General features: G+C 35.3%; 2 protein-coding genes across 4 annotated transcripts in view; both read right to left on the reverse strand.

Moving 5' to 3' along the window:
* Window positions 1–253: 253 nt before the first annotated feature.
* LOC148941209 (uncharacterized) lies at window positions 254–13803 on the reverse strand. Its single transcript, XM_089103830.1, has 3 exons — window positions 13701–13803; window positions 10528–10638; window positions 254–3121 (listed from the first exon to the last, which is right to left on the reverse strand). Exons 1-3 carry the CDS (start codon window positions 13801–13803, stop codon window positions 2778–2780), a joined length of 558 nt encoding a protein of 185 aa, XP_088959956.1. The 3' UTR covers window positions 254–2777.
* Window positions 13804–13812: 9 nt separating this feature from the next.
* The window catches only part of LOC148941210 (uncharacterized), a 29061-nt gene continuing 16525 nt past the window's right edge, over window positions 13813–26348 (reverse strand). For all 3 annotated transcript variants that reach the window (XM_089103828.1, XM_089103826.1, XM_089103827.1), the window contains 2 exons: window positions 17518–17643; window positions 13813–14042 (listed from right to left, as the gene is read on the reverse strand). In XM_089103828.1, the coding sequence (XP_088959954.1) occupies window positions 13813–14042; window positions 17518–17602 (315 nt within the window). In that variant the 5' untranslated portion in view covers window positions 17603–17643. The remainder of the gene's footprint in view (window positions 14043–17517; window positions 17644–26348) is intronic.

A 26348-nucleotide genomic window follows, 5' to 3' on the forward strand; every position in this document is an offset into this window, starting at 1 on the left:
TGTAATAAGAAAAATTTGCTATAATAAGAAAGATTTGCTATAATAAGAAAAATTTGCTTATAATAAGAAAAATTTGCTGTAATAAGAAAAATTTGCATTAATAAGAAAAATGTGATATAATAAAAAATGTGCTATAATAAAAAAAATTTGCTATAATGAGAAAAATTTGCTATAATATGAAACATTTGCTTATAATACGACAAATTTGCTTATAATAAGAAAAATTTGCTAAAATAAGAAAAATTTGCTATAATAAGAAAAATTTGCTTATAATAAGAAAAATGTGCTTATAATAAGACAAATTTGCTATAATAAGAAAAATTTGCAATAATAAGAAAGATTTGCTATAATAAGAAAAATTTGCTTATAATAAGAAAAATTTGCTATAATAAGAAAAATTTGCTATAATAAGAAAAATGTGCTATAATAAGAAAAATTTGCTTATAATAAGAAAAATTTGCTATAATAAGAAAAATGTGCTATAATAAGACAAAGCGTGTATTTTTAATGATCCACCTTGCTTAGCATTTCATTTTGAGTTAGGCTTGTTTATAGCGTTTTACAAGTAAGAGGAGTGTTCGTCATTATGAGAATCATCTTGAGGATATTTTCGATGTTTCTGTAAATAAATAGCTATTGAGTTTTATGTTTTTTGTCTGTTTTAGTGTTTTATTATTACTATTATTATTATTTTTTGTTTTTTTTAGTATTTTTTATATATATATCATTTTTATTATTATTCTAATTTGTTTTTCATTTTTTGCTGATTAAAATTTCCATATGTGAAACCAAAATATTAGGTAAACTACTATTTTATTTAACTCACTGTTGTAACAGAAAGCTTTTCAATTATTACGGTATATATTTCTACACTTCAAATTTATTCACAACATATTTTTATTCCCGTGACTGTCATAAAACTAAAAACAGAATTTATATTCACATGGGTCTCTCTAAATATCCAAATTATTATAACAGTTATACGAAACGAAAAAAAGAGAAATTTCCAGAATCATTCTTTTGGCAAAAGAAATAGCAAAAAATTTTCAGCTTTAGATTGAATATCTTATAATGCATATAATTTTTTTTAATTTTTAATTAAATTAATTTAATTTTTAATTAATTAATTATAATTTTTACAAGCTGTTTTCCATAGTCAAATTCAAAAAACCAATGTAAAACCCGTCCCTTATCCCGTGAAAAATTGTTATTTGCCCTCCCCCAAATCAGGTTTACGGGTGCTCCCCACCTTATATCTATTAAAATTTTAAATTGAAAATTTAATTTAATAATAAAGATTACAAATTTCTTTCAAATCTTTATAGCTGAAAATTTAAGAAATTAAAAAAAAAAGATTAAGATTAACAAACTCTATATTAAAGATTAGATGACATAAATTTTTCATAATGACACCAGAATGAATTCCATAAAAAATTAACTTCCATTCAACTTCATTCAGAAACTTTTTGGTACCTGAATGAAAGTCTTTAGCTGAATATAACTTCTTGGCACATATCCAACACATTACATTATTAAATGTGACACTTTTCCTGATAAGCATATACAGAAATGGCACCATCAACACCATGACGACACCATGGACGGAATAAATTACAACCAAAAAGTCACTGTTAAGTAACGAAAACTGAAATAATAATATCGTTTGGCAGATATAAACGTCATTTCATCAAATTTGGCAAGACATATGACATTAAGTCTAAAAATGAACAAAAACAGAACTAAAAATCTGAGGAAATAAAAAACAAAACAGAGAAAAGGAAGAACTGGAAAACTGACAGAAAACATAAATTGAAAACCATGAAAAAAGTGAACACACAAAAGCATAAAAAAGGAAAAAAATCGAAGATAAATATAGTGCGTAGTAAAGCAAAACCAATAGACTGAAATAAAAACGATTATTTTTCATTGTTTTTTTTATTTAGGAAATTTTTACTTCTGTTTTCTATTCAGTTTTAAACTTTTGAAATCAATAACTACTTAAAGGGGGAAAAAATACTGAAACATAATGAGATTCATAAGATTAAATTTAATTATAAAACTGCATTTGCAAGCCTATATTGTAATTTGTTTTCCAACTTAAACATAGTTTATAGAATTTAAAAAATCCTCAATGTTTTTTCGTCTTCTAATTTACCTGATTATTACCACGGTTTTCTTTCAGTTTTTATATTTTTCTTCATAGTTTTCTATTTAGTTTAAATGACACATTTCTAGTATCTATTCCTAGCTTATTCCAGTAATTGTTTACTAACACTCATTTGTAAAAAAATTATTGATCTTTGTTTTTAACTATAATTTTCTATGCATATCTATATAGATATGCATAGCTATGCATATCTAGGCAGTACAGCTTATAATAATATGTCTTTGTTTTTTTTTGGGTGCCTTTTTTTCCTTTTTTTCTTATAATTTACATATAAAATTTTTATTTCATACGATAGAAAACAAAGACCGAAAAAAAAATAAGGAAAAAAAAAGCCAAACGAAGGTAATTTTCACCCAGTGAATACATTTGGGTTAATTTTCTCTTCTGTGCAGGTTACTTCCAAGGATTTTTTTTTCCTTTTCGTTTTCTTTTTCCCTTTCGTTTCAGTCTTTTTCATTGGCTGAAAATTACTATTTGGTTTTATCTTTCGGTAATTACCATCTAGTAGTTACCATACGAAAATTACCATTTGCCTTCGTTATTATATTTTCTTCAACTTTTATTTTACGTCATGTAGAGCCAGTGTGGTCTCAGAATATATATATGAGTTCTATAGGCTAAACATTTCCTTTTCCAAATATTTTCCAACACTATTCTCTCCTCCTAAATCTCTCGCAGTACTACCTTTCCTATCCTTAATCATCAGCAGCAACCGAGACACTTTTAAAAGAAATATAGCTACATCTAGTCTATTCATTTGTGCCGCTTTGTGCAGTGGTGTTTGTCCATCACAATCTAAAACCAACGGATCAGCACCTTTTGATAATAAAAGTGAAAGTATTTCTTGATGACCCTGATACGCTGAACGATGTAGTGGTGTCGAGGAGCATGAGCGCGTTTGCGCATTGACGTCGGCACCGGCTTCTATTAACATTGCGCAGGTTGTTAATGCTCCTAAAAGTAGAACAGTAGCTTAAATTCGATAATGCACATTAGAAGAGTGTATTGGTTTTAGGCGACATGAAGCCATTTCGTGCATCGACACCAACACCACAGACACCGACACCAACACCGATTTCTATCAAACTGCCCAGTCTCTGAGTGCTTCTGAAAATCGAGCACCAGCTGGAATTGGATAATTGTGGATCCCAAGCTAGACAGCAGGACCGCCGATTGGGGGTAGGGGGGTGTATTGCTCTCTAGATTTTGAATTTTTTGTTACTTTCCTCTAAAAATCGAAACACAATGCGAAAATTTAGCATTTTTTAACAGCGATAGCTCAAATTCGATCACACATAATAACAGTAGATTAGCGCAAAAACACAAAAGTGTGTTCGCACTATGATATCAGCTCCACTTTCAATGAAAATTTAAAGTTTTTGAGTACTCTTAAAAATGGAGCGATAGCTTAAATTCCATGATGCGCATTCACAGAAAGCTTTGGTGTCGAGTGACACGATTGCGTTTGCACCTCGAAATCGACACCGGTTTTTAAGATAAGCACTCATTTTGGCTTACAAATGTTTCTTAACACTCCAAACTTGTTCAAATTGTTTTTCTCAACCCACTGACCATTTTTTTTTGCTTTTCGTCAAAATTACAAGACTTGATAGCGAAGCGATCAGAACACTTGCCAGTCACTGTGGTAACTTAGGTTTCAACCTTACATAGACAAGTTTTAAAAAAACTCAAAAATGGAATTCGAAATCCAACTTGTTCCAATTGGAAACCAGCAGGGTATAGTAGTTCGAAATTTTAAGCGTATAAATATTTACAAAAGAATGAATACAACTTAATAATAATAAAATCAGAAGACTAAAAATTCAAAAATGGCATAAAAAAAAATAATTCGCATTTTCAAATAGGATTTTTTTTTCCCAAAAAACGAGGGGCGCAAAGTATAACTCTATTTTTTATCTTGTTTTCCTCGGTTCAGCTACTTTTTTTCATTTATGCAGACAAATGAAAAAACAAATGAAAATAAAACATGAAATAAATGAAAATATCTATAAATGTCAATAAATGAAAATAAATGAAATAAAAATAGAAATTGATGTATGTGTAAAGAATCCATTTTGTGCCCCTCTTTTTCCCCTATTTTCATAGATTCTCGAAAAAAGATAAAAAAAAAATCTACTTTTTAGTCCATTTTGAAAACGAATCTACCAAAAAAAATATCTGCACTTTCTTGGCTGAGCCTCCATGTTTGAAATTTTTTAAAAATTTACCGACAAAACAATTACCTTTTTTTGATTAATTAAAAAAAAAAAAAAAAAAAGTTTTTTCCACTCAAAGTAAGTAGCAACATTAAAACTTAAAACGAACAGAAATTATTCTGTATATCAGGGAGGCTGTCCTCTCATCTATACCCCTCTCTTCACGTTGAAGTTTTTTAGTATAATAAAAAAGTTTATGATTCTAACTAATCGGCCCTTGTGTTTCAAGAATCGTTTTTAAAGAATTGGGATAAAAGGTCGAACTTTAGCGTAAAGAGCGGGGTATAGAGGAGCCCCCCCCCCCTCATATACGGAATAGTTTCTATTCCTTTTAAGTTTTAATGTTGCTTCTTACTTACAGTAGAAAATACTTGTTTTTTTATTTAATTTCTGATCGAGTTTCAAATAATCCCAGGGAATCCACCTACCCCTCCACGGAAAAGTTTCTCCATGGATATTTTTCCCCCCACGTAGAATCCTTCCCCAGGACCATTCCATCCTCCCAGCCAATTTCCCCTAGAAAATTTCTTGCGTACGATTCTGCCTGAAAAATACTCCTTAGCATACTTTCATCTGAAAAAGACTTGTTTTTTATTTAATTTCTTCTCGTGTTTCAAATAATCCCAGGGAATCCACCTCCTCCTCCACGGAAAAGTTTCTCCATGGATACCTCCCCCCCCACGTCGAATCCTTCCCCCAAGAAATTACCCCAGGACCATTCCATCGTCCCAGCGAGTTCCCCCTAGAAAATTTCTTGCGTACGATTCTGCCTGAAAAATACTCCTTAGCATACTTTCCTCTGAAAAAGACTCATTTTTTATTTAATTTCTCATCGTTTTTCAGGTCATGGCGGAATTCCCCTGTGTGGAAAATTTTTCCCGGAAATCCTCCCCCTAATGAAAATTGCTTCTCCCGTGGAAAAATCCCCATGAAGAATTTTTCCTGGCAATAATCCCCATGGAAAATTTCTCCCGTGGAAAATCCCCCAGAGAATTCGAACTCCACTGAAACTTCCCGCCGGACAATACCTCGGAGCATCCTCACATGAAAAATGTGGTCACTAACGACAAAGTAAGAAAAATAAAACGAATTTCGTAATTTCCTCTGGGAAGTTCAGCCTTGGAAACTTCCATCTCAATGGCAAATTCTCCCCATAGAAAATCCCCTCCCCCTGAGAAAAATATCCGTATATTTCCAATAACAAATACTGTTTGTAAACAATGGGCAAATTTCATAGCTTGCGGCCCTTCCTCCAGGGGCTGTGGGGGGTCATATCATCCCCAAAGACCTAGTTATTGGACCTTTCAACTATTCTAAACAAAATGGCTAGTGTCAAAATTTTGATCGGACAAATCTGGGAAGAAAGGGCACGGGAGGGGGGATAATTGCCCTCCAAATTTTTTGGTCGCTTAAAAATGGCACTAGAACTTTTAAATTCCGTTCAAATGAACCCTCTCCCAATCTTGCGGGACTGTTGGTTCAATACGATCATCCCTGATAAGAACAAAGAAAAAAAAAACAAAAAAAAAACAAATAAACACGCAATTGTGATCTTTCTCCACGCAAAAAATACGAAATTCCACATTTTTGAAGATGGGAGATTGAAAACTCTATAGGAGGGTTCTCCAGAAAAAACTGAATCTGACGGTCAATTTTCAATAAGATTCCTTCACTTCTGGAGAATGTTTCCTCTCTTTTCGAAAATCAGGCAAATTTTCTCGCGCTCGTAGCTTTAATGGGTAATAATAACTTTATGAAATTGACATATTTGGAATCAATATAAAAAGCCAATTCTTTTGATCTATTTTTATCAAGATTCTGTTTTTTAGAGTTTCGGTTACTATTGGGCCTCGTCACTCCTTACTTACAGTTCGTTACCATGAACTGTTTAATAGAGCCAATTTATTCTTTGCAAGTGTACGCTTTTAAAACGATGGAGTTAAACACGTCTATCTATCTCTTTAAATTCTATAATACTTGCTTTCATAATTTTCAACTCCTAATTTGAATTGACAGAGCCTTCCAGGAAAAGCAGAAAACAACCAAATGATATTAGAATTCAATTTAACAAGATGGAGAATTGTGTTAAAGAGCATGTTTGTATCTAACAAACCTTCCAAAATGACAGAAACATGACGAAAAAAAATAATCATGCTTAAAAGTATGATCACATTCAACAAACCTTCTAAGAAAATAAAAACCTTATGAAGAAAAGAAATAATCCACATATTAAAGTACCAAAGACATCAAAGAAACTACATGTTTCCCCCTGGACCCATCTTAGGTTTATCCATATCTTAAAACAGTAATTCATTAATATTTTTCTTTTGGTTGTTTAAACATTTTTAGGGCAGCACCAATTTTGTCAGTGTTATCATGTTGAACCGTCAAAAAACCGCAAAACTTATTATTTAAGTTTGGCAACTCTTTTCGTTCGTAAAAATTCAAATGTTAACAATCTGTTAAACCCCAAGGACAGCTACACCTTCTTAAGCGGTTTGATGCATAGCTTTTAAGCTAACTTTTCATCCATTCTTTTTTTTTTCAATTCTTTCAAATTTTTTTTCAAATTTTCGATTTGAAAATTTTCAATTTTTTTCAATTTTCTATTTTTTTTTTTTTTCCATTCCTTTTTTTTTTTTTAATTTCATTCCCGCTACAACCACAATCTGCATAGTTGCGTATAAGGGTCTTCGAAAACTACGTTCTAAACTTTTTCATTTCCACATAACCAATTCAAACAATCGGATTTATTTCCCCTGTCCTCTGTGCTTTAAATTTTCATACAATGGGGAAACAACAGTAAAACAGAAAATTTACTTGCAAGAAATGTTGAGGCTCGAAAACGTTTCGTTCTTTTTTTTGGCTAAAATTTTCCATAAAAAAACAATCAGGTCGTGTGATAAATTTACAGGCCCGAAATTTTTCTTAACAAGAAAGTGCAGACAATTTTGAGTTATTTGGCTTCCTTTTCTAATACACGCTAGTAATGTTATTGGATTAACCCAACAAGTCACAAAATTGTAGGATATTTATCTGTTTTTCCTATAAATAAAAATAGCTTCATTTTATCACAACAAAAACCTAAGTATTTGATATAGAATTCCAACTGTTCTATTTTCCACTCCAAAACGCTGGCTAAATCCAGAACTTGTGGAGTGTGCCATAGGATGGAAACCAAGGACGTGAAAAGATTATTTTCTAGGGTAGGCGAATATACTAGGCTATCTTGAGTATACAACTGCAAGACGGCAAGTAGGCCATCCTCAGCTCTTGCAGACAATCTTGTAGGCAAGTAGGCCATCCTCAGCTCATCCTCGGCATTCTCATTACTAAGCTCTTGTAGGCCATCCTCAGAGCAAAGTCAATAGTTGAGTCAATAGTAAATTTTTTGACCCGAAGAAAGAGAAAATCCAATTCTTTTGATGTATTTATTTTTATCAGATTTTGTTTTCAGAGTTTCGGTTACTATTGGGCCGACTCGCTCCTTACTTACAGCTCGTTACCACAAACTATTTAATAGAGCTAGTTTATTTTTTGACCTCTTGTAAATCAAGGAGAAACATTTTCAAGAATAGTTGATCATTATCATATGTTTCATTACCTATCATCATATGATCCGATATCGTAACATCATATGATCATCAAACCAAATTATCATTACATGTAGGCTGAAGGGATGGGGCACACTCCAGGCGGAATGTGTCTCAGATCACTCCCTCTCCCATATAAATTCAAACATAGCAACAGGCAAAAATATTTTGGAATATGGCTCAACCTGATAAATGAAAAAAAAATTAAAGTATATCCATTTAGGGTAGTTGTTAATTATGCAAGGGGGAAAATGTCATAATTAAGTATGAGCAATTAAATTCTATGTTATGACAAATAAAACTTATTCTAATTAGTCACTGACATGATTTGTAATAGCTAAAATGTCATTATTTATTAATGTATACTCTTTAAACCTTTTGGAACGAGGACACTGGCTTAAACACAAGAAACAAAATATTAAACTTACACCCAAACATAAATCTAGGAATATAATGCAAGATGATTAGTAATTACCAACGAAAATATAATATAATTAAGAATGACAAGTTAGACAAGGCATTGATAGGAGTTGTAATAGCGAGAAATGGCATTATTTCTCAATCTCTCATTGTGGAAATCCCCAAAACATCTGGAAGGCAATATTTCTTCTTTTCTTTCTTGATATACTCGGCACTCACTGTATGTACAGCAGAAACTCAATTATCCAACCCCAAAACGAATTCGTGTTTATTCGGACAACTAACCCTGATCAAGTAGTACACAAGTTTGCTTGTGTAGTAACTTAGGTTTTGTCTACTTTGTCCTTATTCTTTTCTAATGCTGAAAGTTTCAAGACAACCGTCGGCCAAACTTCTGTGGCCAAACAAAAAATGAATCGTCCTCGAATGGGATGGGAGGACTCATCTTAGGTCTACTGAAATGCGCTGCAAAGTTTTCTGGACATGTTTCGTCTGGCAATAAACTGAGAAATAATAGGGTTTTGTGTTCTTTATGTAATATTGCCAGTAGACTACCATATTTTTGTTAGTGTTGCCACCAAATAGTATGAATAACGGATAAGAGTGGAAACTAGCGCTAGTTCCGAAAAAAAAAATTACCGACGCCATCTAAATCAAGTCTATGCATCGTCGCCATCTAATTTTCAAGTCAAGTCTACGCATGCACGGACGGGTCAGAACTAGTATTATTAGTCCATGACCCACCGCTCTCTGTCTAAACATTTTGTTACTGTATTAGTCTAGTTACCAACTGCTATTGGACTCCGTTGTGCCGTATACTTACGCGATTTCAACCACATTTTCGTAAAGCCTTGTTTTGGTTAATACCATTCATCCTGCCCACACAAGTTTTTATAAGTGGATCATTTTTTGACAGTCGGCTATGATTGGGCAGCCAACACAATTGTAGAGCCTTCAAAAATTTCGAAGGCTTTGATTAGCTGTCCAATCAAAGCTGGCCCTGCTGCTGGCAGGATGAATGCTGTCACTCAAGACGAGGGTTTACTGTTTTACAGTTGTATAAGTTCACTATGCATCATGTTTGTATAATTATTGATAAACTTTCCGATTATTAATTTCAATCAACTGTGCTTTCAGTAAAGTTCGTGGTTTCCGCCCAATTTTGTTTCTTGCTCCTAATAGGATTCTTTTTTTCTGCCTTAACTATTAAACAGATAGAGAACTTTTCTAGCAGCATAATGTAGAGCTGTCTATGGTGAAACCACAAAAAAAACAGAAAGTTTACTTGTAAGAAGTGTTGAGGATCGAGAATGTTTCGTTCTTTTTATTCGCTAAAAATTCCCATAAAAGAACTGATCATAATTATAATAGCATAATGTAGAGCTGTATATCATGATCAACGACTGGTATCAGAATCTGTTTCTTTAGGAATTTCTTCCTCGACCATTGCCACTATCTGAAGCTCCTTATAGGATTCTTTTTTCTTCCTTAACTATTAAACAGGTAGAGAACTTTTCTAGCAGCATAATGCAGAGCTGTATATCATGATCTTTAATATATATATATATATATATATATATATATATATATATATATATATATATATATATATATATATATATATATATATATATATATATATATATATATATATATATATATATATATATATATATACATTAAATATTAAACTTGTTTAATTAATTGTTTAATTTTATTAGACATAAATATTTATATTAAATATAAGTATTAAGCTGTATATTATGATTCTTTAAGAATTTCTTCCCCAACTATTGCCACTATCTGAAGCTGCAAACGAATTGTCACAGCATACAAGATGAAAATCAACATGTATGCCACGGTAAAACAAAGAAGAAGAGTATCTTATAAGCAATAATCTCTTTCATTTCAATTTATCTGAAAACCAAAAAAAAGTATTTAATAATGCTAAAATATCCAAGTGACCAGAACAGACTTTTTAAGTGAGGTTTAGTTATATTGTTATTTATTTAATGCAACTCTTTGTTTATTGAATTCAACCATCTGTGTTTTCCGTAAAACTTGTGCTTTCAGAGGAGTTTTGGACTTTACTCCAAAAAGGATTCTTTTCAAATAATAGGCGTACAAGTACCTTTTCTGGCAGCATAATGAAGAGGTGTATACCCCGATCTATCTCTGGTATCAGGATCAAATCCAGGTTTCTCTAAGAATCTCTTCACCCGACTGTCGTCACCATCTAAAGCTGCAAACAAAATTGTTAAAACAAAGGATGAAAATCAACATTGGTTTATAATTATACATAAATCGGTATATACATATGGGGCATTATGGGTTTATATGTGTATATATGTGGTTTAGTGGTAATATGATTAATTCTACATAATAAATGATAAAGAGGAAAAAGAAAATTAAAGATTGCCCAGTGATAATTCAATTGAACCTGTTTCATAATAAGGCGATACATTAATTAGTACCACTAAACGCCCATCACTATATACAAACTTAATTATCCAGAATCGTAGAGTTCAAGCACGCTATTTGAATTAAAAAATCTAACATTTTTCACAAAAAGCTGAATCACACAAGGGACGCGATTCAATTTACTCGATTCCGATTTCAAAAACCTCGATCCCCATCATAAATTCCCGATCCAATTCACTGTCTCATGACAAAAAAAAACAACAGTCGATTAGACTCAATTCCTCCGATAATTTGGTAAGGAAATCTACTTTTTTCGTTTTGTTTTTTATCCCCATTCTTATGCGCTTGAGCAGAGAGAACAGGTTAAAGTGCATTTCGACAAGGAGATTATTCAACTACCTTCTTGCTTTCTTCTCCGTTTTCTTTTGTCATTTTATAGTATCAATTATCATCTTTGGGAATTTTCTTATGAGCTTACTAAGTTAAATGCAGCGCTCCATTGGCAGCCATCGGGTCCACACCGCAGGGGCAGACCCAGAAACACCCTACGTCGAACGTACCAGACAGATCTCCGTAAACTGCACACATAAATCCAACCTCAGTGGGAGGACATACTTGCAACAGCAAACCGGCGGGAAGATTGGCGGCCCCTTCTTGATGCCCTGGGTGCCTCTGGAGGCACAGGCGGATCTAAGGTTTAAGGTAAGGCTTACTAAGTTCGGTTAACTTAGTTTAATTAACGCAAATGCCAATTAAAGACTTTTGACAGGTTTGAGCAGCCACAAAACTAACCTTATTTGTAGTCATTTACATCCATTTTAACTTTGCCTTCATTTATCATTGTAATTGGGGCCTTTTATCTTTTATTTCTTCGCTGGTAGTAATTTCTTCACGTTCCAATTTCAAATTCGCTCATTAATGCTTATGAAGAATTGTATTTTTGAAAATAAGATTACATAAGAAAAAGTTTGAAACGTGTAAATTAGTTTATTCAATAACGAATTTCATGTTTTACTATTGTGTTACGTATAGTAAATTGGTTATTTTTCTAATCAAAAACAAAGAATGGCATTTTTTTGTGAATTGTATTTAAGCAAACGAGAGCTTTTCAGTCGAGACTATTTAGCCCTTTTCCTTTTGACTGACTCTTGAGTCAAAATGAGCTTGATTTTTTCCAATTCATTGGTTGCTCCTTATTTATCTTGAATCTTCTTAAATATCTTGCAGTAAATCATTTGATTTTAGGAGTTTAAATATCAGAGGATATACATTAAGTTCTGTGCTCTATGTACAGGTATGGTCTGCTAGACTCTTAGCTGATAGTGAGATTTTTTGGTTTTTGAAGTAATCTAATAGTTAACATTGCAGGGTATAATGCGCAGACGAAAGCGTACTACATTCAAATAGGCATTGGTCAATTGTTTAATTTTTTATATTGCAATGTCTGCAAAAAGGGGATGAGAGAATTGAGTCACTTGAATTAGGAAACTGATACAAAAAACCCTGAGAATTTATCCCATTTGAGCCAGACTGAATTCTATGATAAATTTTAGAAAGGTGCTTATTGGAGAAAGGAGATCAATTTGGTTCATTCTTATTTAACATTACCTCTGATAATCTCCAGTGATAGATGTCTCTGATGGGGGTTAGTATCCTGGTTGGTTGGTCAATATTCAGAGCATTTTTGTGAATTTCGTCTGCCTGGTGGTTACCAGTTATTCCCGAATGGCTTGAAACATACTGAAGGTATGTTCTTATACCTCTTGAAGCAAGAGTGTCAATAATGCTAAGACAATAAAATGCGTCTATATCCATCTTATACTGAGAAGCTGAATACAGCAGCTCTAGGCTTGACAAAGAGTCAGAATAAACTATAATATTAGTAAATTAGGAATCAAAGGTTGATTATTCGTAAGGTGCTCTAATGCCATAATTTTGACATTTAACTCTGCAGACATTATAGATATATTATCATACAGTCTCTCACCCATTCCAATATTAAGGGGTGGGAAAAAAGTTCCACTTGCCACCTTCCCATTCATTTTGGATCAACAGAAATTAGGAAATGGTTTTTATATGTATTGTATTAGATTCAGCAAATTTTTTCAGATGAAAGCTATTTAGTCCACTTTGAGAAATTTGTATTTATTATGGGGATTGACCAACTCCATGGGGGGGCAATGTAGGTACAATAGACTTTGCTGGCACTGGGAATTTCTTCTAGGTACTGGCAAATACATGGATGGATTTCTAAACCAGTTATGCTGGGTATGTAATCTATTGGCTTAAACTTTTGTCAGATAATTTATTAAAAGAAACCTTCGTCTTTCATTTATTGTTGATAATCCACTCTCAGTAAGGAGAAATTTGGTGAACTATTGAAACAAACTGAAATTATTTTTCTTCTCCTTGAAATGCCAAGCCTTCTAGAGTCCACAGCGGTCTCTTTTTGGCTCCACGACAATTTTCCTAATCTATTCGCATATATTATTGTGTTGCGGGAAGCAGTCTTTCAGCGTTAGCTGGTTAAGTTGAGTTTACAGGTAAGCTAGGCTTGAGAGCAGCAACACCTTGATGTCAGGGATATTTGCTTCACTGAAAATTTTCCTAATATTTATTACTTCTTGCTGGATGAATTGGAATTGAAAATCACGTGGTTCAAGGATTTTTGAATAGAGTTACAAAATCGGCAGCATGGATAGGTTCGTTTATGCCAAGTAAACTCCTCATTTTTCAATATTAAAGAGTTACTCTTAAATTTATTTTCACGCTCATCAAATTAAAAAACAATTAAGTCATGCAAAAAAAGGATTAGTGTACGCATTAGCAAGAAATCTAAGATTTTCATTTTTTTTCCAATCGAATAAAAAAAAAAAATCTCACCTGCACTCCAAATCATTTTTTCAAACTCCATTTCATAAATTGTCTGCATTGTAGATGGTGTTGCTGCCTGATGAGTGCAGGAGGTATGACTACGCTGAGACATTACCAATGGTTATTCGTCGTCTTCTGGTTCAGGTTCAGGAAATTCTTTCCTTAAAGTCCAGCTTGATATAATACTACAGTCATTGGTTTTACCAGAAACAGTTGAAGAAGTTACAACTCGATAGCCAATTATCTCAAGAGCATTGAGGATGACGATCGGATGATTACGGAAAATAAATGAATGCTTATCATTAGATCCTTCAATTATTAGGAGGGATTTCAGTTCTAGAAGCTCGTTTGCTAAAAATTAAATCTACATTTTATAACTGCTTATTAAAGGATATCATAGAAAGATAAAACACAGAAAGAAATTTGTTCTTTGAAGAAGAGCCAATGTCTTTTATTCATTTTTTTCTTCTAAAGCAGTATAATACAAGCGTTATGCTAAATTCTGTTTCTTGCAAATAACAGCACAAATGCAAGTGTTCAAAAAAGTGATAAGCATGTTTAGCTTATAGCTTACCTTGTAAGGGATCAATTTCTTATATGTATATTATTTAAAAAAGGAAATATAGAAAAAGGACTAGACTAATGTTAAACCAAGAGATCTAAAATACTGCCCCTACTACTAACAACCCACTGCAACACCAAGCCGCCTGAGGGCAAAACAGCTGTACCCACTCCTCCCCTACCGCAATCTATTCAAAACTTCCCTCTTTACACCCTCCCAAGAAGTTCACATTTCCCTTAAATATTTCTTTACTTCCAAACCTATAAATTCATTGGTTCTGATGTTACCCATCAAAAGCTAAGAGCCTGACGAAATGTGTTTGACACTCGGAAAAGAAGGGTAACACCCACAAAATTCAACTGGTCTTAGGAAAGTCACACCATCAGATTTGGCATATCAGAGAACCTTACTGCAGAGGTTCCAAGCGCCTATCTGAAATTATGTGGAATTTTGTATTTTTACCAGAAGAAAGACCACGGATGCATGTTTATTTGCTTGTTTGTTTCTCCCAGGGGCGATCATATCAAACCAACGATCCTATAAGATCGGGAGATGACTCATTTGAACAAAGAAAAGTTATAGTGCCCTTTTTATGAGACTAAAACAATTGGAGGGCAAAAGCCCCCTTGCATGTCCTATTTTCCGCAACGAAATCCAGTCAACATTTTGACAGCCATTGAGTTCAACATGACTGAAAGATCCAATAACTATGCCTCTTTGGAGGACATGATCCCCCACCGCCCCTGGGGAAATTTCCTTTAAATCCTTTCTTACAACCCCTTCCGACTCCATTCAGGGACGATCTGCTTGTCTTTTGACCCTATATGGTTGACCAAAAAACATGATCTTTGGTAATCTGTCAACCATCATCTGCAGAATGTGTCCTAGCCATCTCAACCTTTCTCTTATTACAGCCCTAATAAGTGGCATAGAACCACATTTTTCATACAGCTTACTGTTTGATATACGGTCGGTCAGACGGGAACACAAAACAATCCATAAACAATTTGAAGAGCCCACGTTTTAGAACCATGCTTGAGCACTGTCATTACTATAGTTTCCATTATTTTAACCACTTAACTGCCTATTCTTCCAAGCATTTCGTAACTGGGCCTTGGACATCCTACATTTTATATTTTCACTGCATCTACCATCTTTACTAATAATACTACCCAGCTGAGTAAACCCATCTACTTGATTGATGTTCTTGTTACTCACCATCACCTCTTCACCTTCACTTATTCCCAGCCTTAGCCACTTAGACTCTAATTTATAGACTACTCTGGTTTTTGGAGTGAGCAGGCATGTGATTTTACTTTTTTGCATATCCTAAAGTACAAAGGACAGTGAAAGTAAAATCTAGTCTTACTGATTAGACAAGTAGAATCTTACCCCACTGTACATATCTTTAAAAATAAGAAAAACCGGAAATTGAATTTTTATTTAAGAAACCTCCATTTGCAGCAGTCTGTGCCAAAATGAAAATAGAAGAAACATAGGTGAAAAATCAGCAAAAAAATAAGCTAAAAACACTGGACACCAAACAAATGTTAATGTTTGAATTTGTGTGAACAAACAGCATTAACAAATGTAATTAATTAGTTTTGCTTATTTATTTTCACAGTTGGCAACACTGACGAAAATATGGCGTTTTCCAACAAAAGTCATGATTTTGAAAAAAGCAAAAGAAAATTTTTTAGAAACTAAAGGCTTTCAGATATGAACAGACAAAAGTTGGGCACAGTGCACAAAAGATATTTTGATTTTGATGTGCTTGGTACTTTGAGGATTTCATGACAGACCTTTCATCACTCAGTAAAAGTACTTAAATTATTGCCAGAATTTCATCAGCCTAGTTGTCCTACCTGTCTACCATGAATTAAATTAAAAAACAAGTTTTTTCAATGGAAAGTAAGGAGCAACATCAAAACTTAAATCAAACAGAAATTATTACGTGTATGAGGGGTATTGCACCCTCCTCAATACCTTGCTCTTCATGCTAAGGTTTTTTTTAGAACTTTTAAAAAGCTTATTATTCTAATTAAACAATCCTTGTGTTTCAAGGGTCATTCTTAATAATTGGAACAAAATTCAAACTTCCGAGTAAAGAGCATAGAGTAACACTTTTATGGGGTGTTTCCCCTTTTTTGAAAGTCAGGCAAATTTTCTCAGGCTTGTAGCTTTTGATGGGCTAAACAAAAAAACATAGATATATTTGATTACATATAAATACAAAAAAGTAAATGAAGAAAAACGCTAATAAAAAATCACTACTGGCATGGGAATTCAACATAATACCCCTAGAGACTACCCAGAGCCTCTAAGCCATGGACCAACAGATACCCCTGGCAATCTTTCCTTAGAATGCTATTGTAGAGTTTACAATGTAAAAACAGCATGAGATTTGTGGTATTTTAACTTCACTAACACAATAGATGTTGCACATAACAAGATTTCGTAAGGCTGGTTGTCTTATTTATAAACAAATTTAATAAATAAACAGTCATGAATTAAATAAATTTACAATGAAAAACACTCACTCTGAACTGGTTGTGAATCATGAATTTTTGTGAGGTGAAATCTAATCAGCAATGGAGTCAAGGAAAAATTTAGCACTGACCCATCAGTAATTTTAATCAGGAATATTTGTAGTTATTGTAATGATCTTAAAAATCATAATTTTTAAAAACAAACAGTTTTGTTGATAATTAATTTTACAGGTGATAAGTCTTTTCCTTAGACAGCCAAAAGAATAGCTTTTAGATTACTGGCTCTTTGCCAATTTAAAAGCTCTGATGCCTATGTTATACTGCCTAATGCCTATGTCAATGTCAATGCTTATGTTATAGAGCCAAAAAAGAAACTACTAGAAATTATAACAAACAATGAACAAAAGTAAAAACAATGAACATGAACAGACAATGAACAGTATAAACAATGAACAGAAGTAAAAAGAAACAGATTTTGGGCTTAATTAATTAAAAATTAAATAGACATGACTGCAAGTAAGTCTCAGATGAGGGGAGTGAAACATATCAAAACATTTATATTTCAAAATATCTCAATTTTTCAGAAGAGTTCTTTAGATCAATATTACAGATATTCCCTCAATTTGCCATGCGTGTAAGCATGAAGAAAAAAACGGTAATTGTAGTTTTTAGGAAAGGTGGAAGAATATGGTAAGGAAAGATGGTGAATATAAATTACTTTCATTATCACTAATAACTTGGCCTATAGGTAATTATAAAATGTTAAGCTTCTTACCTTTTAATCCACTGACAGTAACACCAGAATTTTTACTTGAGGAACTCCCAAAATGTAAAGGACCAGATACTACAACATAGGGCATACTAATACGATTTTTTCTCAAGTTCGTACTATCCACAGGTCCTAAAAAAACCGAAAAGCAATAAGTTTTATTTTACTATACTTATCTATTTATTTTGCCATGTTTATCTATTAGATTATTCTTACAATCTTCAGACATTGTATTTTGTTTTTCAACTTATACAAGCAGTATAGAGCTCTTGAAAAAGCTGTCAAGAAAAGTGCCTGTACTGATAAGCAAAACTTTTTAGAACATAAAGCAATGGAGGCAGAAGAAGCAGCAAAAAGAGGAGACTCAAGAACTGTTTACAGAATCACCAATGATATCATAGGGAAACGACCGACTAATAGAGATAACCCGTCACAGATCCATCGGGGATGCTGGTGGCAAAACAGAATGAAGTCAATTAACTATGGGCGAATCATTTCAAAATTTTACAAAATAGACCCACCCCAAAAGAGCCCCCTGACATTCCAGAGATTCCCATCTTCTTCCTGAATATCAGCACAGATTCACCTTCTGCCAGTGAGATACAAGAAGCAGCAAAGAAACTGGAAAATGGAAATCTCTGGGACTGGACTGCATATCTGCAGAGATGACAAAGGCATCAATATCCTCATGTATCTTCCTTTGGTCTTTACTCTTTCCTTAGATTTGGACAACGGCCAAAGTACCATCAAACTGGAAACGCAGAACACTCATCGGTATATTCACAAAAGGAGACGCTATCGAACTGGGAAACCGGTCGGGTATAAGTTTACTGTTAATACCATGGAAGATCCTCTCACATATTATCCTACAGAGGATCCGAACACAACTTGATCATCATCTCCGAGACAAACAGTATGGATTCCGGCCAAATCACTCATGTGCAGAACTTATATTCACGCTTAGTCTGAAGAAAGCAGGGAGTGGCGTTTGAAGACTTATATGATCTTTGTTGATTTCGAGAAAGCCTTTGACTCCGTAGATCTTGAAAGCCTATGGAAGATTCTCATCCACTAATGAATCCCTGAAAAAAGAGTGACAATTATTACCGCCATGTATGAGGATGGTGAATATTGCATCAAGACACCAGAGGGCTTTACCCGTTTTCCCGGATTTGTTCAGGAGAAAAACAGGGATGTGTTCTATCACCATTACTTTTTGTAATAATGGTTGATTACATCCTGTGAAACACAGGGACAGAAGGCATCAGATTAAGCCCTGAAGTCCAGGTCAATGATATTGAATTCAGAAACAACTTAACAGTGCTTGAGTCAAGCAAAAAGCAGCTTCAAGAATTACTTGACGAGGTCACGGTAAAGGCAAACCATCTTGGCCTACGTGTGAATGCTGAGAAAACCAAACGCATGGTGTAAGTAAGTAAGTACGACGGCACTAGACCCTTAAGGTCCAAACCGGCGGTGCTGATCTCCGTTTCGTGGCCCTTTAGCCAGGACTAGTCAACGCATGGTGACTAGTGACTCTCCCCTGTCCATTAAATATGGCAACCAAAATGTTGAGCAAGTTGTCCAGTTCAGATATCTGGGAAGTATCATTGAGAACACCGGCTCGATAGTGAAAGAGATACTCATCAGAATAGGACAGGACAAATGGCGCCTTCAACAAACTACGTCAAGTATAGAGGTCTCAGAGGTTTTTTTAAAGCTACGTCTTTTCAACAGCAATGTTATGCCAATACTACTCTACGCAGCAGAAACATAGCACCTGAATCCAGAACAAGAGTAAAGAGTCCTGGCTTTTAAAAACTTGCGTCTTCGTAGAATATTGAACATCCATTGGTCACAGAAGGTGACAAACCAGTCAATCCGTGAAATACGCAACAACCTCTAATAACCGACATCATCAGAGTCAGAAGGTCGAGATATTTGGGCCACGTCCTACGTATGGATGACCATAGACTCCCAAAAGCCGCTTTACACTGGCAACCACCAGGAACTCACAGCAGGGGAAGACCCAGAAACACACTGCACCAGACCTATCAAAGAGATCTACGAAACCTGCACACCTCCGTTCTACTAGAATGGGAGGACGTCACTGCAGCAGCAAACATGAGGGAAGATTGGCGGCTCCTCCTTGATGCCCTGGGTGCTTCAGGAGGCACAGGCGGATCTAAGGTCCAAGGTAAGGTTTTCAACTTATAAAAATTATTATTTGAGGAACTCCCAAAAAGTAATGGACCATTCACTATAACGTAGAGTCTGATAATACAAGTTTGTCTACAGTTCTTATAAAACAAATGTCTGTGCCTAATGAGCCTCAGCAACATTGAAATCCAGCAACATTGTGTGTCAAGTAAACAATAAGAAATATCTTATGCTTATCCAGTTAACATATATTTTTATGATTAATGTGTCGAATATGGAAAGAGTTAGACTTTGGAAAGAATAATGAAGAAGCCTATACTTACGTATATAGGGAGTAATTTCCCTGTCTTCTATTCTGAAATTATTTTCAAAGACCCCTTCCCCCTCTTACATGGGTTCACCTCTAAAAACACCCTTTTTTGTATATTTGACTCTTCTCCCACACTAAGAAGAATCATCTGATCTGCCAACCAGTGGTTAAACCTATTTTAACTAATGATTACATATAGGCATTATTGAAGAAAAAGCAATAAGTTTTATCATTCTAAATTTATCTATTTATCTTACCATATTTATCTATTAGATTATGCAACCATCAGACATTGTGTTTTGTTTTTCAGATTATAAGAACTATTATTTGAGGAACTCTCAAAAAGTATTAGACCAGGCAGTATAACATAGTCTGCTGATACAAGTTTGTCTATAATTCTTACAAAACACGAATCTGTGTCTTATGAGTCCTAAGGAAAAAACAGAAAAGCAACTATTTTTGTCTTACTAAATCTATTTTATATTTGTGTATGTACCTTCATATATTTATCTATTAAATTATGCTTAAAACCATCAGTTATTGTGTTGGTTTTTTAACTTATAAGAATTATTACTTGAGAAACTCCTAAAATGCAATGGACCAGACACTATAACAAAGACCATCTAATACAGGGTGTTCTGAAGGTCTTATGATCCATATTTCATAAAGAAAGACAAAAAAGCATTGAGTTTCATTGTAGTAAATCTACTTTCTTTGTGTTTATCTTTTTATCTTACTGTGATTAACTATTAAGTTATTTTTCCAACCATCAGTTAATGTATTTTTCTTTTCAATGCATAAGAGAATAGCAGTGCAGCTCCATGCCCCCCAAAAGAGGGGATGGGTTGCAAATTTATAGTAATATAAGCAAAGGAGTGAAATTTGAGCAGCAGAGTGGAGTAATCAAAACAAAGATCCACTTTAAAAGAAACAAAAAGTGGCAAATTGCCATTAATTCTTGCACTCTAAACTTTTAAAAGGGACTGAACCTCCATTCCAGATGTTTCTGGGTGCATCAGCTTTATCAACTGTGCTGCCACAAGGTAGTGCTTCTCCTTGCAACAGGTAGGGTTGAACAACAATCTCCAAGATCTCCTGGCATGGCCCTATCTAATGCCCTATTGCAAGGTTATATTGATATTGTAAGGCAACAAATTTGATAGGAAGAAAAATATGCATAATAAAGTAACAGAAATTGAACTGAAGGAAGGTAGTTAAATCTAAATAAATAGTCAAAGCTTTGCCCATTCTTTGAGTACCATAGTTACACAGATGCTATCTATAATAACTGATATTGACTGACATCCAGCAACAGTGTTCGTCAAGTGCAAAATAAGAAACATTTTAGGCTGATCCAGTTAACATATATTTTTATGATTAATGTTTCGAATATGGAAAGAGTTAGACTTTGGAAAGAATAATGGAGTAGCCTATACATACATGTATAGGGAGTGATTTTGCTCTAACATGGGTTCACCTCTAAAAACGCCCCTTTTTGTATATTTGACACTTCCCCCAAAATAAAAACAATCATCTGATCTGCCAACCAGTGGTTAATCCTATTTTAGTTAATGATTACACATAGGCATTATTGAAAATAAAAATACTACTTCAAAAATGTTTTCATTTTATGATATATCCTTCCTTCATCTGCTTTATTGGCAAGTTCCAAATCCCTTCAAATTTAACTAGCAGCTAACAGAAGTTTGTCGCATTGATGGTTAGAGAATTCGAAATGATTTTTTGGCATTGCTTATAAAGAATATACACAGATATATCACAATATATTCTGAAAATCAAAGCAATTTTTGCAACCATCCCAGCTGAGTGGTTAGCATACTAGACTTGAAATCCTTTGTCTGTGAGAATATAGGCTTGAGTCCTGGTGATACTTGTTATCTGGTTTAGAATGTGGGCCAGCAGTATGTCTCTGTAAGCTCAGCCAGAGTTGACCCAGCTCCAAAAAGGTACGTGGAAAAATCTGGGGGAAAACACAGGAAGCACCAGATGATTTGCTGCCAACCATGCACTGCACTCCCATCCAAATGCAAAGGAATCAGGAAGTACCTGCACTATGCAGACCATTGGTCAACATGAATAAAAGTGTTTTTTTTTAAGCAATTTTACTTAACTGAAAAAGTTCTGTTAAGTTGAATTTAAACAAATCACAATAAACTTTGACTTATGCACCCTCAAAAATGTTCAATAGATTTTGCAAAAATGAACACAAAAATTTCTCTCAACCTTAAAATCTGTAGACTCTGTCAATAACTAAAAGTCGAATAAGATATGCTTTAAATGTTTTTTGGATTTTTTTAAAAATAATTTTGACTTATGTTTCTTAACATCGATTTTGCTTCCAGCATCGATTTTGCTGGAAGAGTTCTGGCAGAAGTCGACTTCGCTGACGATGTTGCGTTGGTATGCAAAAATCTCACTGACATCAAAACTACCCTGGAAACGCTAGCTTCTGTTGCAGGAAAACTTGGTTTAAATGTAAACTGAACCAAGACCAAAATATTACCTGTGGACAAGACACCATGCAGCTCCCTGAAAACTATAGAAGTATGTGGCCAAGATGTTGAGATAGTCAAGCAGGTCACCTACCTTGGTTCAATTGTTTGCACAAATGGAAATCTAGGTTAGATTCAGACATATCAGCAAGGGTGGCAAAGGAAAACGCCGTTTTCGGCTGCTTACTGAGAACAATATTCCACAAACCCCAGATCAGCCGTCTCATGAAAGCTCGTATCTACTCTGCCTAGGTAGTAAGTGTCATGTTGTACTAGTCAGAGACTTCGCCTTTGACGGAGTCGCAGATCATGAAGTTAGATGCTGTCCAGTCAAAACACCACTGCAAGATTGAACACGTTAGGTGGCTCGACAGGGTACAGAACATAGATATCATCCAGTCCTTTAAATTACCCCCCTGTCCAAACAGCTTGAGTCCCGCTCGCTGCATTGGTACAGTCATTTACTTCGCCTACCCACTGAAACACCTGCCCGAGCTATATTTGACTTTGACCCAACTGCAAACAGCTGGAAACGCCCAAGAGGTAGACCACATATGAGATGGGCGGATATCATCCGTGATCGACTCACAGCATGGGGCATCGACCCCAATGAAGCTCCTACCCTGGCACAAAACAGGCCACTCTGGAGACGACTAACGGCGCTGACGTCTGGTTCCTTCTACGCTGGCGACGCTGCCAAGCAGGAGCTTTAAGCAAGCAAGTATGTTTCTTAAGCATGTTTATTTAGCTTGGTGGTAAGTGCTGTGCTTTATACTGTTTGTATTAGTCCATAAGGGTACTGGTGGAGTTCATGTCAACATTTGAAGGAAATGTTATAATAAAAAATTTATTATTAATACAGCCTAGTCAGGAAAAGTCATTATTATACTAAATGTTTTTACTATAGATTGTTCCTCATTATTCACTGTAATGAAAACCGTGGTGAAATCCAAGCACTAGCATCCCATGAAATCGGACATGCTTTTGATTTGTTGATATATAAAGGTATAGTACTTGATATAAGTGTTAGATGTGTTGATCCTTGTAGTTTTGGAGCCACTCTATGATGTGTATTTTCACTTAAAAGCTGATCTTTCGATTCCTGCAGCCATCGGCGCGGAACAGATCCCATTAATTGACAGTGCCATTGAGTTGTCACCATGCAGGGGTCGGTCGCGACGAGGTGCGCGAAATAAGTGACTTTAGTTACTTGAGGACACCAAAAAAGTGACAAAAAGTGACTACTCAGAAGCCGTCAGAGCATAGCAAGATGGATTACAAGGATCCCAATTACTACCGTAAGATCATCACTGGTCTATGAGAGCCCGAGAAGTTACAGACAGAAAGGCTGAAATCCTTATTTTTTTTCTTCAATTGATTTTATTTACTTATACAAAACAATTAAAAAACAAGCATCTACCACAACTAGGTATAACCAATCACTGGATATTATGTCATCACTTCTTTGACTTTTTTGAAAGACAATCAATTAGTTTAGATTTCCTCTTCAGAACAAGTACTTCAACCGATTCATCATTACCTGTCCTTTCCCTTTCTTTGGAGCGAGCTTTTAATGCTGCTTCCAGCATACTTTGAGCAAGACCGATGTTCAGGAAGTCCTTCTCTTCCACAGCTTTCTTCAACCGTTCCCCTGCCTCTCTCAGAAGGGTATCGCCTATTTCCTTCTTCTGCTTAACCATCTCTTTTTATTGTACCATGTCTGACTCTAGGTCCTCTATTTTCTGCTTCTTCCATACCATCTCCTGGGTTTCTTGTTCAGCATCTTTTTTCTCAGCTTCAAGCTTCTCTCGCTCTGATTCTTCCTGTCTTTGCTCAAAAAGGTACAGTTCATAGCTGACTCTAGCTGATCTAGCCAGACAAAGCAGCTTCTTTGTGATCAGCACACGCTCTGGTCTGTTCTCATAGTCGCGGAGCGCATCCGCAACAAAAGCCTTAGCATTCAGTGCCCGCTCTTCTGTACGCGCTTGAAGGCGAGTCATCAGTAGAGCTGACCGAAAAAATCCTCTCTCTATGTCTGCACTTCCATGATAGAGCGACATAGCTGCCCAGACGATCCAACCTAAGGACTGATATTTGGTTTCACTAGATCGTGTCTTCAGTTCCAGGATCTTTTGCCAATAGATGTTGATTTGAGTACTCTCTGTGGGTGGTGGCACGGGATCTGACTGTGATAACAACCATTCTCCCTGGACTTGCTCATGTCTGTCTCAAATGGAAGTTCTCTCGCGATGTGGAGGATATCACAGCAACTTGCTCCTTGACAATCTTGACTGGGACTGGGCAATCTACTTAGGCAGGCAAGACTTTGGAAAAACTCGTTGTTCACGGGGCATTTTGTCAGCAGGTATTGTACAGCAGCTTTTATATTCTTCTTGATTCTCAGGAAAAAAAATATCCTGTCTTTCAGAATAACTTTTGAAGAATCCAGGGCAGCCATTACCCACTCATAACACAAGGCTTGCTGTAAGCAAACATCTACAGTACTATCGAAGTCTTCAAAACTACCGAGGATCCGAAGATTGACATCAACAGCCAGCACAATCTGCCCCAAAAGAACTGTGCATAACCGTCTCAGCTCAAAGTGTACCACATGTCTTAACGGCTCCTGTCGTTGAAATACACCAGTGAAAGCGGTGAAAATTGCTGCAGCGTTTATAATGAACTCAATTTTGGCTTTCATTGTTTACTTTTTTAGCCAACTTACAATTCTCAAATATTTTGCATTTTACATCAGGTACTTCAGACTATTTTTCTTTGGCATAAATTCTAGGAAATATTCTATCAATGCAGCCCACTGTTCACAAGCGGCTTGCTGCTTCTCGTGTGGTGAGCCATCTCGTGGGGACGTGCTTCACAAACTTATGCTGAGGAACTTTAGCTTTCCATTAGCACTCGCTGAAATCATCAGAGCGAGCTGGTCATCCGCTGAAAAAGTGGTAAACAGCGATTATCATATCAGAGCACTCCTCCCCGAGTTCTTGTAGCCCTTTCAGGAATGCATTATGCACTGCGTGAATGTTGCAGGTTCCAATATTCAATAAGCCTTTTCAATACATTTTTCTCTTTTCTGAGTCTACGATTGACCAAACTTTCTTACTGACAGCTAGGCCATCACTTGCACGCATCAGCAATCTCTCAAGTGAAAGTCCTTCACCTTCAATACTCTGTAGAATTTTCTTACTGGTTGCATGTCCCATATAATATGTCTGAAGATGCCAAGTAACAACTTTTTTCCGCTCTTTTGACCAGTATTGAACTCTTATTTGGAGCTCCTTTACCCCACCATTGTTCGTTGTTTCATCATATTCCAGCACAAAGTCAGATTTCTAAATGTCTTTGATTAGAATTTCTCGAAAGTATGGATAAATAGCCTCCGTCAACAAGTATGTCACTTTTTTAGCATTTAACAAAAAGCCTTCTGGTACAGCATTGGGGAACATTGTTCGGAACACCTCGGCAATATGATCACACGAAGCTGCAGCAAAAGAACTAGCAATAGTCTTTAAAACCGAAACTATCTCCGCCCTTGACGCTGCATCTCACTTGCAGAGCAATTCCAGATTTTTTTGTGGTACACTATCGCCAGTCTGTGAGTTTGGGTGGTTTCCGGTTGGAGATGATGCAGCGAGTCTCAACTGACGCTGGTTTAACATGACAGAAGCATTCTTTTTGTGATCTTGTGTGGCTCCATGTTGAAGAAGGGCCTGGAACCCTTTCTGGCAGCTGAGTGTCTTTTTACAAACTTTACAATAGAACGAGCTGTCATTGTCACTCCCTTTTGTGCACCACTCTTTCACTTTACGCCCAGCGCCGTCTTCCCTACTGAGCCAGCT

The sequence above is a fragment of the Artemia sp. Qi Xiang Cuo genome, chromosome 18, assembly GCF_049724085.1.
Source record: "Artemia sp. Qi Xiang Cuo chromosome 18, ASM4972408v1, whole genome shotgun sequence".
NCBI lineage: Eukaryota > Metazoa > Arthropoda > Branchiopoda > Anostraca > Artemiidae > Artemia > Artemia sp. Qi Xiang Cuo.

What these genes read in the sequence shown, in the direction of transcription:
- LOC148941209 (XM_089103830.1), bottom strand. Translation starts at nt 13,803, where the DNA reads ATGTCTCAGCGTAGTCATACCTCCTGCACTCATCAGGCAGCAACACCA. An exon ending in AAAAATGATTTGGAGTGCAG is followed by an intron (nt 10,639 to 13,700) that starts GTGAGATTTTTT and finishes TTTTGTTTGCAG; the next exon opens with CTTTAGATGGTGACGACAGT. An exon ending in TCATTATGCTGCCAGAAAAG is followed by an intron (nt 3,122 to 10,527) that starts GTACTTGTACGC and finishes TTCTACTTTTAG; the next exon opens with GAGCATTAACAACCTGCGCA.